This window comes from Apodemus sylvaticus, chromosome 13 (assembly GCF_947179515.1).
Source record: "Apodemus sylvaticus chromosome 13, mApoSyl1.1, whole genome shotgun sequence".
NCBI lineage: Eukaryota > Metazoa > Chordata > Mammalia > Rodentia > Muridae > Apodemus > Apodemus sylvaticus.
Genome location: NC_067484.1, coordinates 50,872,728 through 50,890,285, shown reverse-complemented (window position 1 = coordinate 50,890,285; position 17,558 = coordinate 50,872,728). Strand labels below are relative to the sequence as shown.

General features: G+C 44.3%; 1 protein-coding gene across 1 annotated transcript in view; it reads right to left on the bottom strand.

The window, feature by feature from the left end:
• Window positions 1-357: 357 nt before the first annotated feature.
• Sema6a (semaphorin 6A) overlaps window positions 358-17,558 on the bottom strand; it is a 120,841-nt gene continuing 103,640 nt past the window's right edge. Inside the window, exon 19 of the mRNA XM_052155512.1 lies at window positions 358-4,657. Coding sequence (XP_052011472.1) covers window positions 3,456-4,657 — 1,202 coding nt within the window. The 3' untranslated portion in view covers window positions 358-3,455. The remainder of the gene's footprint in view (window positions 4,658-17,558) is intronic.

Below are 17,558 nucleotides of genomic sequence, written 5' to 3'. Positions count from 1 at the left end.
ATAAATGTTTGATGATGAACAAGCCCATAAAGGGAAAGCACACGAAATGAACGGAGGGAGCCAGCGCGTGCTCGGCCTTTTAATTACAGAGGCTTCTACTAAAATCCTGCTCCAGGCTGGGCGCAGGCAGGGAAAACACATCAATAAGTCGGGTGGAGGGACCAGGGCAAGGATGCTGCAAACAAATATGTCTAACTATATGGTTATTTATAATGAGGAAATGAGAGAGAGAGAGAGAGAGAGAGAGAGAGAGAGAGAGAGAGAGAGAGAGAGAGAGAAGAGAATCCTATCTTGAGAGGGCAGGGGCTAAAGAATGAAAACTAAAGACATTGAAAAAACCATTCAGTACGCAAAAGATAACGTAGAACAGTCTGGTTTTATTACTCTTAAGTAATAGAGCCCTTTCCTCGATTTTTCTCTCTTCCCCCTTTCTTTTACATTCTCTTTCTCTCTCTCTCTCTTTTTTTACTACATACATTAAACTGTGAATCAGATGTTAGGATGTGTGGAGACGGAAGGAAAGCTGGTGACATCACAATATTTTTACAACTTTACAAGCAATGTAAGTCTGCGTTGCGTTGACAGTGTCTAGTTAGCCAGGGCGGAAAGCAAAGGCACGCTCAGGTTTAGGGACAATCCTCCCCCACCCCCACGCCCTCCAAGGAAAGGCGAGGGCAGAAAGGGAGAGGTACAGGGACAGGGAAATGCAGAAGACCAGCTCAATACATGTGGTACTGTGGGGTTAACACCGAGAGTAGTGGGGCTTGGGATGCAGGGATATGGGTTTTGATTGACAGGTTCTCCTTAACACAGCCGAGGCAATGGCGTCCATTAATATGGGTGTAAGGTTGGGGCAATACTCTTGGGAGTCAAACAGGAAGAGAGGGTATCAGGGTGGCTGACAGGCACCTCCTTTTTAATTTTTGTCTTTGCGAAGAAAAGGAAAGAGAGAAGACAGTATCTGTTTCTAGAAAAGCCTTCATGGTTTCAGGGTACAATGGTTACAGACCATGAACAATGACTCATCTAAAAAGCAAAACAAAACCTAGTGACGTCTTACATATCCCAAACAATGGTTTAGTTGGTCTGAGGCAAGTCTTGGAACAAAGGGCTATGCACCTGTTCTCAGCTGTACACTGGGGGCTCTGCAGGGCTCCTGCTCAGACAGCAGCTACAATATAGGAATTTTGAATAACCAGTTAGAATTTGTCCTTGTCAATCTTTCTTTTTTTTTTCTGAAAGTTTATTATTATTATTATTTTATTTTAAAGACAAAACCAAACCCAGATCAAACAGAAAAAGAAAGAGACAAAGACCACCAAATAAACTGTTTATATGAAAACAATGCTCATGGTTTACAGTGTGCAGACAATTCTTTTGTTCATGGTAGAGTAAACAAAGGCTCCTTCTGTGTGCTTTAGCAAATGAAAACCAAGGGAGAAAACAAAAACAAAAACAAAACAAAATCCACACATACAACCCCTCCCAACCCTCTACAAACAACAAACAGATGAAAGAATTAAAAAAAAAAAACAAAAAACAGAAACAAACAAAAAAATACTTTTTGCCCCAGATATGGGTGTTACAGCCTCCATTGTGGTTTTCTTGTACTTTGGGGTACCCATTAATCACAGCAGGGACCAGCCTGCCTGGTCTGTTTCCTGATTGATTCTCTGTGCATCGCCTGGGTGTGCTGAAGGCACAGCTGGGAGACGCCTCCCAGCTACCATCCCAACCACCATAAGCAAGATTCTCTAGTCAGTGGACACTTTTGTCCCTTCTCTGCTGGCTCAGGAAGATGTCACCATTGAAATGATCTGGGGATATAAGGGAGCAGCGGGCTCCGGGAAAAGGGATTTTTCCACCCACAACACTGGGGGTCCATGCTCTGCAGCACAGCCAAAGGGTGGTTGGAGTTGGCACAACAGAAGGCAGCATGAACTAAAGGGCGTCACCCAGCCTTCGGCATCACAACCATCACTACTGTGTATGCTCCGTTTGCTTGTCTCCAATCTTCCAGAATGGAGGGCAGGGATTAAATAAATATCTGCCTTTATTTCAAGTAGGAAAAGAAAGTTGATCATAACGACAGTTTACAAGTGTATACAACTGAGGGCGTAAGGCACAAATTTACACGTGGAAAACAGGCTATTCACGGATGTAACCTCCTGAAAACACCCGTGTGCTCAAATCATTAATTTATGCAAGGTAGCAGCCAGCATATTAATTAGTTCACACAGTTTGTGGATATTTGTTTGCTGTCTCACATGCAAGGTGAAATGAGATGGGGGGGGAGAGGGGTTCACAAGCTAGTGCCTTCCTGGCGGTGGGATCCTCAGACAAAGCTATGATTACCGCCATGAGGCATGCGTGTCATTTTAAACATTTCTGTCCTGGTTGGAAGTTAGACTCTGGAAGGATTTTTAAACACTTTTTTTTTCCTCTCAGCCAGAAACCCAACTGACAAATTAGCTAGATTTAAATAAATATTTCTTCCTAGCACTTTCCTTTACCTACTGACCCGATAGTCCAAACACAAAGCTCAGAATTGCAGCTCCACCTTATTTACTCAGTGAATTTATTGTAAAAATAAAGAAACTCGATTATTCCAGTTAATGGATTTCACGTTAAATAGTTTAACTTTCCACGGGCTTCTGCAGAGCTGTTCATACGATGGTATTTGGAAGAGTCTTTTCCTTGAGGAAAAAGAAAGGGGCGAACAATAAATAAGAGTTATTTGCGTTAACGGTCACGTTATTCATTAAAAGCGAAGAGGAGCAGAAATCTATGACATAGTTGCCCAACACGGCATTTACCTGCTATGACAAAGCTGTAACACTGGTGGGCATTTCACAGTATCTGCGCATAGTAAACTTCTGCCATTGTTAAAGTCTGAGTTAGAATTATCAATGAATCCTTTATTATTATTATTTTTTTTAATTTTCATGATTTTTTAAAAAAAATGTATTTGTGTTTTAAAGTTTTGAATGCTTAGCCAAGTTTGGTAACGTCCTGTGTAGTCAGGGACAAAATGTTGTGGTTGTTGTTTACCATTGTGTGTGTGGTGTTGTGTGGTGTATGTGTGTGTATGCGTGTGTAGTGCACACATGTGAGTGTGACCTGTGCCTGTCTGTGTTCATGTGGGGATGGGGTGGGGATGTGCTTTTTGGCTCATGTTTGTGATGATACTGAAGTCTTTCGTGAGTCCGACCTGCTGTATGACGTGGAGGCGTGTGAAGGAAGAGAACGGAGGTGGATTGCTAAACCTTCACCAAAACCACACGGCCCAATTTTTGAGAGTATCCCTATGTCCCCGGGAGGAGGACCCAGCGTCCTCAGCTCCTCCAGGGCCATCTTGGTCGGGTAGATCCTCAGGCAGCGGAGACCTTGCTCAGCGGGGTGGTGGGTACCTCGCCTCATCTGACGCTTCAACTCCTGGCCCCCAACCCCTGGGATTAGGTACACGCATCATTGGGCTTCATGGATGTGGAAAGGGGAGCAAAGGAAGGTTTGGGGGGTACATCTGGCTTTAGCGAGGGGGTGCGCTTCAGCCCCGACCTCGTCAGTGAGTTGTAGGTATTGAGGCTGGGTTGCCTCGAAACAGTCCCGGCCTGGCCAGAGGGCTGGGAGCTGTGCACCTGGATAGAGTCCACCCGCTGCGGGGCGGGAGGTGGGTTGTCTCCCCGGCCAAAGCTCTGGTTCCTGGAGAGGTGGGAGGAATTGGAGGAGTTAGTATTGTTTCTTTTGAGAGTGGTGGCCTGGTGGCTTCTCGTGAGCGAGTTCGTGGGGTAGCTCCTCTTATATTCAAGCCCGTAGGAGGAGGAGTGTTGCATTTCCAGCCGCTTGCTCAGGCCGGTCTGCGACAGCGAGGTTCCCGGGGGACCCAGGGAGGCCTCGCGCTGTGGAACTTTGGGGGGCAGGCTGTCCAGGTTCTCCACAAGGTTCACCCCATGGTTGGGACTCTTGCTGCTCAGATGCTCTTTGATGGTCTTATACTCCAGGGTGGCAGCTTGGTCCTCCAGCGCCATCTGAGCCACCACCTCGCTCATTTTGGGCTGATCTACGTACTCATGCTGGTAGCCCTGCTGCGTGATGGGCAGGACCACCACGCTGGGGATGTGGCTTGGGGAGGCCCGGAGGGGCAGGTCCGTGGGAATCACAGGGGAGCCCATGGGAGGCATGTCCTTGGTGCAGGCATTGATAAGGTTCTGGTTCCTCTCCCACTCGCGACTTCCGCGGTTGGGTTTCCGCTTCTGCTGCAGCGTCGGGGTGGACTCCGGGGTGGGCAGGGCGGTGAGGTCTAGGTGATGCTGGTCAGCCTTGATGAGCATCTTGGCGGTGTTGCTAGGCGTGGCCAGCTTGCCGTTGTGCATGAGTGGAGTGAGGATGGCCTCGGGCTTTGGGTCCTTGGACTGGGTGTCCCCAAAGAGGCCACTGAGTTTGGTGACACTGCTCATAGATCCACGACGCGAGTGGGTGAGCTCTTTCTCCTTGCGCTGAACTACTGCTACGTCTTTGCGTCGGTGATCGCACACACAGTACACGATGATGCCCGAGAAGACGGCCCCCATGACAAAAGCCAGAATGACTGCGATGGCCAAGAGGGTGACAGGAACAAGCTGGTCGTTGCTTTTGAGGTAACTTTCCCGAATGACTCCTGTAATAGACATCGCACATGGCGTTAAGAAATGAAAAGCTCACTGGGAGGCTTACTGGTGTTTGGCAATCACACTGTTAATTAATAACAGTAATAAGTGACGATAGCACCTCTGCATAGCTCCTCTTCAGGGCGCAGCTTGCCAAACGTTAACTAATTAATCCTCCCCGCTCCCACCCCACCCCAGTCAGCCCTGGGATGCATGTAAATCGATTTTATTTCTTGTCTTCTTTTGTGGCTTTCCTTTTCTCTGTACAGATTTTTCAACTTCTATCTGAGGACAATGGCTGGCAGGGTCAAATTTTATTTATCTGTCTTTTCCTTTGATCTTTCCCACCTTCTACAGAATTAGAATAAATGAGCTATTTGGGTAGCAACAATTTTATGCATGTTAAACGAACAAATCACATAACAATCCTGGCTTTCCACTCAGTCTTTTCTTGATGGCTGCCTTCTGACAAGGGGGCCTCTGTCTGGAGAAAGGCATGTTTGCTTTTGAATCTACAAGAGGATAGAGGGGCTTATGTCACCACAATGAAAAATAGCTGAAGCTCACAGGTTACAGTATTTACATTTATTTTGCATGAAAAAAGGAAAACCCACACTCAATTTCAGGTAAATACTCAGCAGAACTGAAAGAATATTTAAATCAGGGCTTGTAATGTGCCAGGTCTCATTATTACTCTTAGGCTTGCTGTCACCAAGAGAGTCTTCGGTGGAGCTGATCTCTTCGATTTAATAAAAATTATGTGGCTACCCCTGTCTGTTATCTTCCACTACATTAACCAAGAAGCTTCGGATCTGAAGAAAAAAAAAGTTGCCTTTTCTATGCTGCTTAATCAGCCACCAAACTGAGCTCCTCTAATCAAATGCAAACACCGGAGCTTTTATTTTTTTAATACCAAGCGCGAACAGACATTGCAATCCTCAGATCCTAAGTGCTTGATGCCGGTAGCTAAAAAAACATAAAGTCTCAAATACTTCCATCCCTGCCTCTGGAGAGTGAGGGAACATGAATACATTAGAGGCGCGGCATGAGGGAGTGTAAACATTGTTCCTATTATGGAAAGAAGGCAAGATAGAAAATGTACCTTGTCTGGTCTCTGGAGGATTCGTCACCTGCTAAATCAACTCTTTCTGGAATATGTTTAATGTGCTTTACTGGTAACTGTGAGGGGCACTGAATTAGAATGAGATGAAACAAGAAGAAAAATCTCTATCTCCTCCTAAACTTCTGCCGTTCGACCCTTAAACTTCCGTTGATCGTGCTGTTACATTTTAAACGTTTCAGACTAGACCTAGAAGAAACCTAGCTCTGTTACGAGGGGTGTTTCCAACTAAAATATTTTGATTATTAAAGTGAATATGTTGAAACCCAGGGGACCTAGCTGGAAGATCCCACTCTTCCTTCTCAAGGACCCTTGTATACTGTGACATCATCACATGTGCTTGCTGGAGAGTTGGGAGGGGGGTGACCTTCCTGTGACAAAGAATTGTGACTTCCAGTGGGAGTAGAGAGAAGTAGCAAACACCTCTTAAATGCAAGATTTTATGATTAAACAAGTACCCTGGGTGATGGGGGAGGGGTAGATGAGGAACCCCAGGACACACAGTGGAGATAGTAAGCTATTTGACTAATTTCTCAGTGTGACACTTTCCAAAAACTTCCACGCTTTATCTTCATGAGCTTTTTAAGGGCTAAAAATCAAAGAGAAGAAAGAAAATGAAACAAAACAAAACCCCCAAACCCAGCAGAGAAATGTGGTTCTAACTCTCACATTATGTGTGTGGTGCTCCCCAGACAGCGGGGTGTCTTGCATTCAAATATGTTTTAATACCCTAAGAAAGAAAGACAATGGGCTAATGAAGATTTCTTCCCAAAATTTACATTTCCTTTTTGTTGTGTTAAAATAGCACCTGATTTTCCTTCGGTTCCGATGGTGTATGGAATTGTATTGCACATTCTCAACTTCCTACACATAATTGCACAAACAAGTGTGTACACCTGTGAATAAAATGGTTTCATTTTTTTTTTTTTCTCATTGATTTGGTGAGTTCTGCGGTTCTAGCCACGGCAAGACTCTCATCCATAGAGGGCGGTGGTTGGAAGTTCTCACCACAACGGGCATTTCATGGTGTCGCAATAGGCACTCATATTAAGTGGGGACTGTCTTACTGAGAAACAGTGACTTATTAGAGAAAGCTGCTTACAATGAATATCAGCATTCTAGAGCTTAAATGGTTCTCTCTGTCTAGAAGGTACAAGGAAAGGGTAGAGTGAAACAGCATTGGAACTAGATATCATAAGAACTTCCTATTTAACCTCTACAGCTCACTCTAGCTAACACAATAACCAGGCACAGTATGGTTTCTTTCATTACAGAAGGCTTGGTCATGAGTAAGAGGAACTCAGTCCCTTCTCCCTGTCCTTTAAGTACCTTTTGATGGGTGTAAGTTAGAAGGCCAGTCCCAGAAAGTAACGCTCTTTGTTCTGAAATCTTGCCAATCAGAAAGCCATCTTCTAACCAGAGCATCCTAACTCACTGTGCATCATATGTTCATACCCATTGACCTATGGCAGGAAAACACCAATCACTCTACAACTCCCATCTCCTATACAGAGCACCGTCAAGTCAGGCCCTCCTCCTGCAGGTGGCCCTTTTATAAGAAGCTGGTCCTAAAACTTAAAATGAGTTTGCACACGTGATTGAGTTCCTCCCATATCAGCCCCTTGACAGTTGACCACGTCCTGCCGTGTGTGCCCCCCTAGCCCCCCAACCCTTGTGTACAGTGAGCAAAGTATGACTTCAGTATAATATGACTGGCACAATCCATTTACTTCATTGGATTCTCTGTGCAATGACCACACTTATCTACTGTTCCTTATCCATAATTCTAGCTCCTAAATATTCTTCTTTCATGTGCAAAGGTCTTTAGTTATCTGAGACTCTTAGAAACCACTCACAAAAGACTATTCTTTTTTTTTTTTTTTTTAAATATACCAGCAAAGACTTTTTTAGCTGATGACATTTGAGTTCAGGTTTCTGGTTGTTAAACAAGTCAAGTAAGATCTGACTTTTCAGAAAAATGATGTGGCTATTTTCTTCAGTCTCGTTTTGCAAGGTAAGTGGTACCTTACGAATGACGACCATGAAAGGTCTTTCTGTATCTCTTCATATTTTAGGAGAGAAAAGCAAGGGGGCTTTGCTCATCTGTTTAGACAAATTCAGAAACCCCTGGCTCCTTGTTAAAAACGGAACAGATAGCAGATGCAAAGTGAACCTTGGAAAGGGGCTTTTATTTTGGAAGGGCCTTCCAAGCTTAAAGATGTCTGACCATATCATGAACATCAGCAAAGCAGTGCTCAGGGCAACAATGTAATTAATTTTGTAATCTAGCCACAGTAATGATTTGAACACAAAGCCCTGCCTCAGAGGCCCAGTGAGGCTGGTTCCAGCAGCATTACCTAAGACCTCAAAAGGTCTGGAGTCCTCACCTACAGACCTACATTTTGGAGAGTGGGTTAACAGCACTGGACATCAGATTTTTCATCTATAACTGGGGCTCAACACAGTCTTGCTGCCTTCGGGAGGATAGGATGATCAAATGAAGACCCAGAAAGAGCTGGAATGCCAATTTGGGGGACAGAGCTAAAGGTCAGAAGACTCTACCAAAGGTAAACGGTAGGTTAGTGGCTCTCAGGATGATAAGTCACAGCAGCTCTGGGTGAGTCTGCCCGTTATCCATCTTCCCAGGGAGGCAGAGAGACACATCCTTACTGCCTCTTATGGTGTCGAATGTGTCCAGGGAGATGAGAGGACACTCAAGGTAACATCTGAGAATGTTTTTATCACAGGACAGCTTACAGTTCCTGAGCTTTGAAATAATTAAAACAAAGCTTGAAAATATTGAGCAAACCCCAGCAAAAACAGTTAGATGCCCAGAGGACTAATAATTCCATATTCAGCTCCTTGAAGCAGTTGCCACACTACTTGAACTTGTCACTGTGGCCTTCCCAAGGACTCAGAGTTATGTAGCTTAATAAGTGACTATTGAACATGTGGCTTTTCAGTACATTGTATCATCTCTGGATTGACTATATAACCTTGGCTTGGAAGTCTCAGAAAGACACGCGATCTTCAATTATGGTCTTGATAGAATTTTGCTATCAGACAAATAAAAAATCTACAAAGGTACCCAGGTATTTGCTCAAAACAATAAGAGTAGAAGTTGTCTTATAAATAGAAAGATATCGGCTTTGTGATAATTGCAAAGGAGCCCATGAGGGTGAAAGGCTTATTTATGATAATTGATGCTCCAGCGAGATTGCTTCATTTGAAACAAATGCATCTCTGTACAGAGCAAAGGGCCACAGGACAGGGCCAGAATGAACATCCATTGCTTCAGATGCTGTGTGGAAGCCTGGGGAAGTAACAGTCTCACCTGTCCAAGTGCCCACACACAACGCAGAAGGAAAAGAATAGCCTTTCCCACCTGTTGACTTGCTTTTTATCAAGCCCCAGGGCTTCTGTTCTCCCCAGTTGAAATTGGGGCATTCGGCACAAAAACAGTATCGGACAAATGCATCGGATTGATTCATTAGCCACCAGCTATTTCTCACCAGTCATAAGGTGCTAAGTGGATCTTCATTTCCACTTTCCTATTGCAGGAGGCAAGGAGCACAATGGCACATAGAGAGTTCTCTGAAATCATGCCTTAAATTGGCAGAACTAAGAAGGGTAGATTCTCGGCACTTTTTCCCCTTTTTGAAGTGAGAGTTTTTAGGTTGCCTGGAGGCCTCGGTGAGGGAATTTGAAGCTCTTTAGAGGCCAGAGCAATGAAAAGATTATGAATGATGCTGCCCCCAGGCTCTGCAATATGCGATTCAGAAGAAGAGCAATTATAGATTGTAAAATCAAAAGGAGCCCTGATACAGTCCTGACTTTTCCCAGGATGACCTTGCAAATGAATTCTAAAATGACAGAAACCCAATCCTCTGTTTAGAAACATGACTTTGGTGAGTAGGTAGCTGCTTCCTCCATGCCTGCCTTGGCTGTGCATGGGAGCCAGGTCTGGCCTGTAGGAGACAGGATGTTACCTCCTAACTCTGGGTTAGGCTGGGTGTCTTTCTTTGCATTCTCCTATTATTATTAGCATCCTTGAGGCTGCCCTTGCCAGATAGACGTTTCCTGAGCACACTGAAGCACAGAGCTAGGAAGCCTGGGTGGTGAGGGAGGCCCGAGCCAGGATGGGGAAGGAAGGCAGATCTCGCACTTAACTCCTCCCAAAGTAGAGACATAGAATAGGATGCAGCATTCCTATTCCAAAGCCAAACCATAGCTTTAACAAGAAGTAGAAATTGAGCTGAGCCTTAAAGGTGTAGGACTCTAGAGATGGAGTCCAGCGACAGCTGCAACCACAGCAGGGAAGAAATCTAACTCTTGGCCCCTTATACTTTGGTGTGACCCATCCTGCTACACTGTCCTTTGATACTGGAGTCTCACACACCTTTGTCCCCTCTGTCTGGAACCATCTCCCACCTTCTCACGAATGTGGCTCAATTATTAGAATCTATGATTTAAAGAGAAGAACTCCTCACTCTGGGCCAGGTCTACTTTCCACGTGTATCCCGAGGCCCTGATCCTCTCTCCCATAATCATCAAAGATGTGTGCTTTATGTTTGTCTTCCTTGGCGAGGCTAGTCTACGAGAAATTAACTTACCTCTTAGTCCCAGGAAGAAAGATGTTCAGCAGTTATCTCTTAAACCAACTGTAAATACACGCTTGGGTGAATGAATACAGCTGGATGAAAACTAAGGAAAAAAATCAAAGCCACAAGCACTTTGGGAGAAAGATTTGGATAGTCTTGAATGACCAAAAAAGGTGCCTAGAAGACTTGGCAGATTTAGAAGCAAAGTTCTTTCCTCTTGTCAGAGGAAGATGACACTAAGATTGCTTTGTTCTATATTAAATTCATTACTGAAAAAACTACCAGCTTACAAAGAAACCAGAGCCAAGTACCCTTGCATCAAAAGCACAGCTGTTACCCTCATCATCACTCTTTTTTGACAATTAGAACTCTCTCAATCTCCAAGCGTACCTATTACCGCCATTTACGAAGAGACCTGGGAGATGCTAGATGACCTTTCAAAGCTGACAAACTTAGATTAAAACAGTTCTGCCTAGTAAGCTAAAAACCTGAGCCCTCCCCGACCCCTCTAGTGACCCCTCTCCTGGTCTACGACGCAGGCGGCCAGGAAACTCGAAATGGTTAAGTGTGTACTTTAGCCTCTCACCCTCGATCAGTGGGCTGCCTGTTTCGGGGCTGCGGCGGTATGATGGATGTGTCTGTCTCCATAGTGAACTGATTAATAGGCATCTGTGTAGAGCGGACCCGGTGACCACAAAGCCGACAAAGCTTCTCTGTGTCTTTTAGAGAAATATGCAAAGGCAGAGAGGAGGATGGACATTTCCTCCATCGTTGAGCCAGAGGGGGTTTGTGTTGGGTCTGAGAACTAAGAAGGATGGCAAAACCCCAAGAAAAGCCCCGGAGTCAGATCCCCTAAAAATAGACTCTCGATTCTGCTGTACAGTAAGACAAGCCTGCAATTTCCTTGAAATCCTCATAACAACTTGAGTGAATAGAATCTAACAACCCAATTTTTCTTGTTTGAAAATCTTATTGCAACAAACTGCCAGGCTCAGAGTCCTCTAAGGCAATCAGAATGAATGAAGCAACCGAGAGCCAGCGAGCACCAGGGCTAACCACACAGAGCTCACTGTAATCCCTATGAAGAGAAGAAAGCAAGCGGGGGAGGAGAGTGGGGTGGGGGTGGGGGAGCCTCAACTGCAGACAATCTCTCTTCGGGGCCACACCCCAGTCCACAGGGACTGGCCACACTGAAAATGAAGTGGTAGCTTTCTGTGGTTGCTTTGGCAGGAAACAGCGTTCTTCTTGTCTTAGGGACTAACGTTATCCAGATGGTTTGGAATAGACTGAAAATGCCAGCAGCCCTGGAAATGGGCTTGAATTTATAACTCAAACTTTCCTTTTCATTTTATTATTTTTCCCCCTCCTGGCATTATATAGATTAAGCATTGGGAGAAGTCATAGTCTTTGAGATGTCTAAAGGTAGTGACTCACTGTACCTGAGGATGGGCCAGTTTCTTACCCTGGCTCGTTAATAACCCCAAGTTAGAACTCACGCATTGAAAATGGAAGCTTACTGTGGTTGACTATGGCTGACGGTGGCTGAGCCCACTGCCAGATCTGTCACCTCTGAAATGGATACAATTTTGGTTGGGACGCCTTTATGTGAAGAGGAAGGAGGGCAAGTGTGAAAATCATGCAATCTTAGTCTAGAACACTGCCCTCATTCCCCCCTGAGCTCTGCCTCCTCATCCTCTGTGGCTCCACTGGTTTAGACCTGACCTTGCCAGTGGGACTATATATTCAGAAGGTAGATTAGTATCTCTTGGATCGGGAGCCCCACAGTACAATCATTTTTAAAGCCACGCCTTGGAATGTTGGTTTGTGGGCCCATGGTTTAGAGCTGTTATTGTCTGCATAAGTTTAGTGATTATTTTTGTGTTTTTGCACAACATTTATAAGTTTTAACTGTGTGTGAATGTTGGGGCAGAGTGGGGGGTTAAGTACCCATTCATCCTGGTGTCAGTGGAGGGTAAAGGTATCAGCTCCCTCCACTCCCCCACAGATGGTTTTAAACTGACTGAGTGTTGGGAACTGACCTTTGGTCCTCTGAGAAGCTGAATTTACTCTTAACTGCTGAGCCATATATTCAGCTCCATTTGTGAAACTTCCAAGGCTTATTTTCCTGCCCTAATGTTTTCTTTTTAGATAAGACCGAGATTTTAACATCTACACATCCCTGAAATTAGACCAACTTCCTCATCCTGTCTACTTCCTTTGCTTTATAATGAGTGAGGTATCAAACTGTAAAATGGGAATGGGCTACCCGCATAGAATTGGGAAATTCAGACAATTCTCTGAATTTCAAAGATAAATAAGAGAGATCTGCCTTAATAAAATTTCACCTCAAAGACAGCATTGGGAGGTGTTAGTTATGAACATAAACTTCGAGGCTATAAAGACCTGGATTTGAGATTTGGGTCTATAAATAACCCACTCTGTGATCTACTGGCATGTTTCTCAGCCTGAGCAACACGGAGTTTAAAGTGAGGGTTATTGGAAGGGTGAAATGGGCTAATATGGTGAGCACCTGGCCTGTTCAGGACACATGCAACAACAGTATTTATAAAATTTCAGGAGAGTTGCCTGCCTTGAACAGGTCTCAAGATGCTATGTTAGTTAAGATTGGAGAAAAAGATCTAAGCCCACAGCCCCAAAGTCTTGGAAAATGAGCTTCAAAAAGACACCCCACGAGCAACTGGAATGATCATGATTCAGGGACACCCAGCATCAGCATCACCTTGAAAGCAATAAAGATACAACTATTGGAGCCCAGCCTAGATGCCCCTCCTCTGCACCAGAAGTTATCTGGGCTCAGACACGGGTGACTCTTGTATTCACTAACAGTTTTGAAGCTGGCCTTAAATGTCATTAGCAATTTTATCTATTTTAGAAAACAAGCCTATATGATTTAGTTCAGCCGCAACTTAGGTGATGGACAATCATTTTTCAAAACGTCTCATGAAAAACATGCAAAATAAATGAATCGAGTGCGCCTCGGTGCTCAAAGAGCTCATCTTCAGGTTACGGGTGTGACTTCCTTACTCCCATTCATACTAGCATTGACAAAGAATGCTAACGTGATGTTATTTTATTGGAAAACTGCCAAATCTATCACATTTTTTCCCTTGCACAAATTTCTTTCTTTTGTCTTTTTAAGATTTACTTTTATTACTTTGACTCGTGTGCATGCCCCTGCATAAGGGCATGTGCACGGAGTTCCTGACAAAACTATTGCATATCTCCTAAAGTACGTTACTACACTCACAGCGCCACACCAAACTACCCCAACTTGTTAGTCCCATGGATCCTGAGAGGATGCATACGGCCTCTAGTGGCCCTAATGTGAGGACATAGTCCCATGTCTTTAACGGTGGCCACTGGATACTGACTGGGTTGTTTAACTCAGTTGTGTCCTTGACTGGATTAGCACAGGTATGGCTCGATCTTGGGGGAAGAAAAACCAGAATGCTTGAGTGTCCAATCTTGGGTAAATTCACCTTCTTTACTGGACTACACCTACATCAGCTTCTTAATCTCCACTCATCACAACTGATAATCGCTTGGGACATGTACAAAATCTTTCCCCCTAGTTTTGTATTACTAGACACAAGGAAAGGAACCCAGGAAGGTCCTGTCTCTGTATATTTATTTATTTTTTTCAACTGAAAGGAGGAACCTGAGATCATTCTCATAGTAAGGCACTGCTTTAGGGTGATGAGAAAACCTAGCAAGGCAATGCCCTCAGTGGAACTTGGCACTTCGGGTCTGCTAAGGAAAATGGAATTGGAAAGTCCATAGAAACGCATGACATTTTAAGTTACATTAAATTTCTGTTGTGTGCTTTTAAATCACAGAGTGTGAGGCCAATCAGTACTTAGGATGTATTTATTACCTTAACAAATGTCAGCTGATTGTGTCCAGGGTTATCTATTATTTATGAATAACAAGAGGCTAGAGGACTGCAAATGACACGCTTTAATATGCCTGAAAGGTTAGGCACAATATGCTTTACAGCCCTATAAATGTCTCTACACCACTTCCGCCTTCACATGAAGCATTGTCAGTGGCTGTCCGTATGGAACGTCTGTTATTTCTAGCCCATTCATAATGGCCGCCTCTGACTCTACTGAAGGAATGGTGGATGAGCGTTTGAAAAGAAATGGGTCCTTGTGAAAATATGAACTTTAAAAATAACCAGGGTGGGAGAATTCCAATTACTCCATTAAAACTGTCTCCAAAAACTGCAGACAGTTCCCAAGCTGCAGACTTAGAAGAGGTTAAGAAATATTAATTGGAGATGACAAATTTTCACATTGTCTATAATGGGCTCTCTGACACCGACTAAGATCCCCTCTAAGATGTGCCCAGCATATCTGAGTCTGCCCAACTGTGTCTCAGTAGTTCGTTTCAGGGCCTTAGTGAGATTTGAAGTGCTAAAGAGACTTATATCTGATGAGGTTCACAGGACTGCTGGCAGTCCATTGACTTTTCAGGGTGTTACTTACTACTTTAAGCAGCCTATATTGCCCTGGTACCCATATCAGAGCACAACTTTTCGTGTCCTTTCTCTTCTGGTGCTGTGGTGTTTGTTACATGATTTGGACAAGCCTGACAGAGCTGGAGGCCATTCTCACTTGTAGCATTAAAAGAAGAGCAGCGATTCCTAGGAAATTATGCATTTTATTTAGCCCTCTGTAGACCAGTCAGCCAGCCTACAGAACAACAAGGGCCTCAAGCAAGCTGGCTCAGAAAGAAGTCTTAAAACTCACAAACCACACAGAACTAGGCGCAGAGTTGGCTCTGAGAGAAAGCTAATATTGTTTTTCCCTTCTTACATGGGACTCAAACTATTAAATTCACTCTTCACAATTTCATTATGAAGACACAACAGAATCTAGAGGGGGAACGGAGTGCAGTTGGATCAATTAAAGAGCAAGTGTGTAACTGCTCCAGATGTTCTGTTAATAAGATCACGCCTAGCCTAGTCCCCGGAGTCCTTGAAAGGTCCATTAAGCTGTCAGAAAACTTTTGTCATGGTGTGTGTGTGTGTATATCTACAAAATATGGGAGAGAGTAGAAAAAAAACAAGAGAGACTATAGGGAAAGGTCGGTGAAGTGTCAGGGCCTGAGAACACAGCTTCAGAGTAAAGGCAAGCAGTCCAACTGGATGGTGAATTTCCTCATTTATTTTTTAATACACCATAGTTGAAGTTGGTATTTTAAAAGTAAAAGATTAAGCTTTCCTAATCATAATTTAGGACCTTCATTTTGGGAGAAAATTGCTGGTATGTGTTTAAAAAAAAAGGGTGGGGTGGGGTGTTGAGGTGGTTATCTTTAGAGAATTCCAGAATCGGGTGTACTGATTCGGGCAGGCAGGGGGAAGAAATAGCTTTTGCATGGTTGACATTTAGCTTTTTTCCCTTCCTACCCTTTCCACAATAATCTCATCAAGACCTTAGATGAATTCAGCTGGCTGTCAAGAGGATAGAAATTTAATTAGATCAGATCTACATCCTTGCCCGCACCACCGAAGGAACAACTGCAGTGTCTGTGCAAGCTTTCCTGCCTGAGCCTCCTCCCTGAGACACAAGCACAGGAAGTTCCCAGACTCTCTGCCCCAAGGCCCACACATAAACTGTCCACACTGCCGTTTTCCTAGGTCCTTCCCAAGGAAGGTCAGAGAGCACCAGTGGACTCTGCTTCTGGGAGGCAACCCAAATGACATCCTAAAGCCAAGGCACTCTTGTCTCAGTCTCCGAGGCCTGAAGTTCCACACCATGTTCCAGACTTTAAGTACTAGGACAGAGAAGCACCACTTTGGGGTTCAGTTCGCCAGCGCTTTACCTGGGTTCAAGTGTAATGGTGGATGCGAGGGGCATCCAACAGGAAAATGTCTCAGTAAGCAGCGATACATGTTAGAACCAAAACGGACACAAGATTCCCTTCCCCGAATTCATAGCATCTATGTAATCTATAACTGCATGTGAGCAAGCCACCAGCCTAGGTCAGGTAATCCACCTTTGTCTTTTCTTTCCCCTGGTCTCTCTCTTTTTTGCCATCTCTCCTTCCACTCCCCCTCCCCCGCCTGAAAATCCACCTTAGCAACACATTTAGGGCGCCACGCTCCCATTTCGAGCTCAGTTCCATTCCAGCCTTGATCACGTTAGTCACCCCGCATGACATGCCTCTTGGTGACTCACCCTGGACTCCAACAGCTTTGTGGCTTGTCCACTCCATTTGTTCTCCTTGCAATGTGTCTCCGCAACTCCGACTCCCCCACCCCCAACTCCTGGCATCCAACATCTTCCAGTCAACTTGGAACCAGTCATGGCCTGCTTTTACCCCCCCCCCACCCCCACCCCCAGTGCTCTGCCTGCTCTTTCTCTTTCATGGACTTCCTTTCATCCCACCAGAAGCCAGTTGTGCACCTCGACCATTAATGGTAATGGATACTGTAGGTTCTTACTAAAACCTGTATCTTCTTTAACACTTAGCAAAAAACTTACATTTCTACCTGGAAGTTTCTTAAATGAACAAAGAAACAGAAAAAGGAATATTGTGTGTGTGTGTGTGTGTGTGTGTGTGTACGCCTGTGTGCTTGTGCAGTCCAGAGGACAACCTTGGGTGGTATTCCTCAGAATCCCATCTTTTATGTGTGTATGTGTGTGCACAGGTACAAATACACATGTGTAATGCTAGGATTGCAGGCACAAGCTACCATACCTAGGTATTTAGGTGGATGGTAAGGATTAGAATCCAGGTTCTATGCTTGTCCACAATACACTCTACTGAATGGGCTGTGTACACAACCTCAAGAAAGTTTGCTGTTGGTCTTTCTTTGACAATAATATTCTTGTCCTACCACTATTGAACTATGATTTTCCAGTGCTTTCTCAAACACGTATCTGGATCATTTGACAGTTGCTAAAACCTTCATATTAAATAAATGTGACAACAACCAAGTGTATTAATGGTCTTGCTTGGGAGCAATTCTATTTATGAGCTTTCTTGAGGTAACAGTGTCATTTGGAGCCTGCTCTTAGTGGCTCTACTAGGTTTCAGACTAATATGCAAATTTTAGTGATTATTTTCTGAAGTCAAATGTAATAAAACTATCACAGAAGGATGTGGTGTGTGTGTGTGTGTGTGTGTGTGTATTTAAAGACAAGGTTTCTTTGTGTAGCCCTG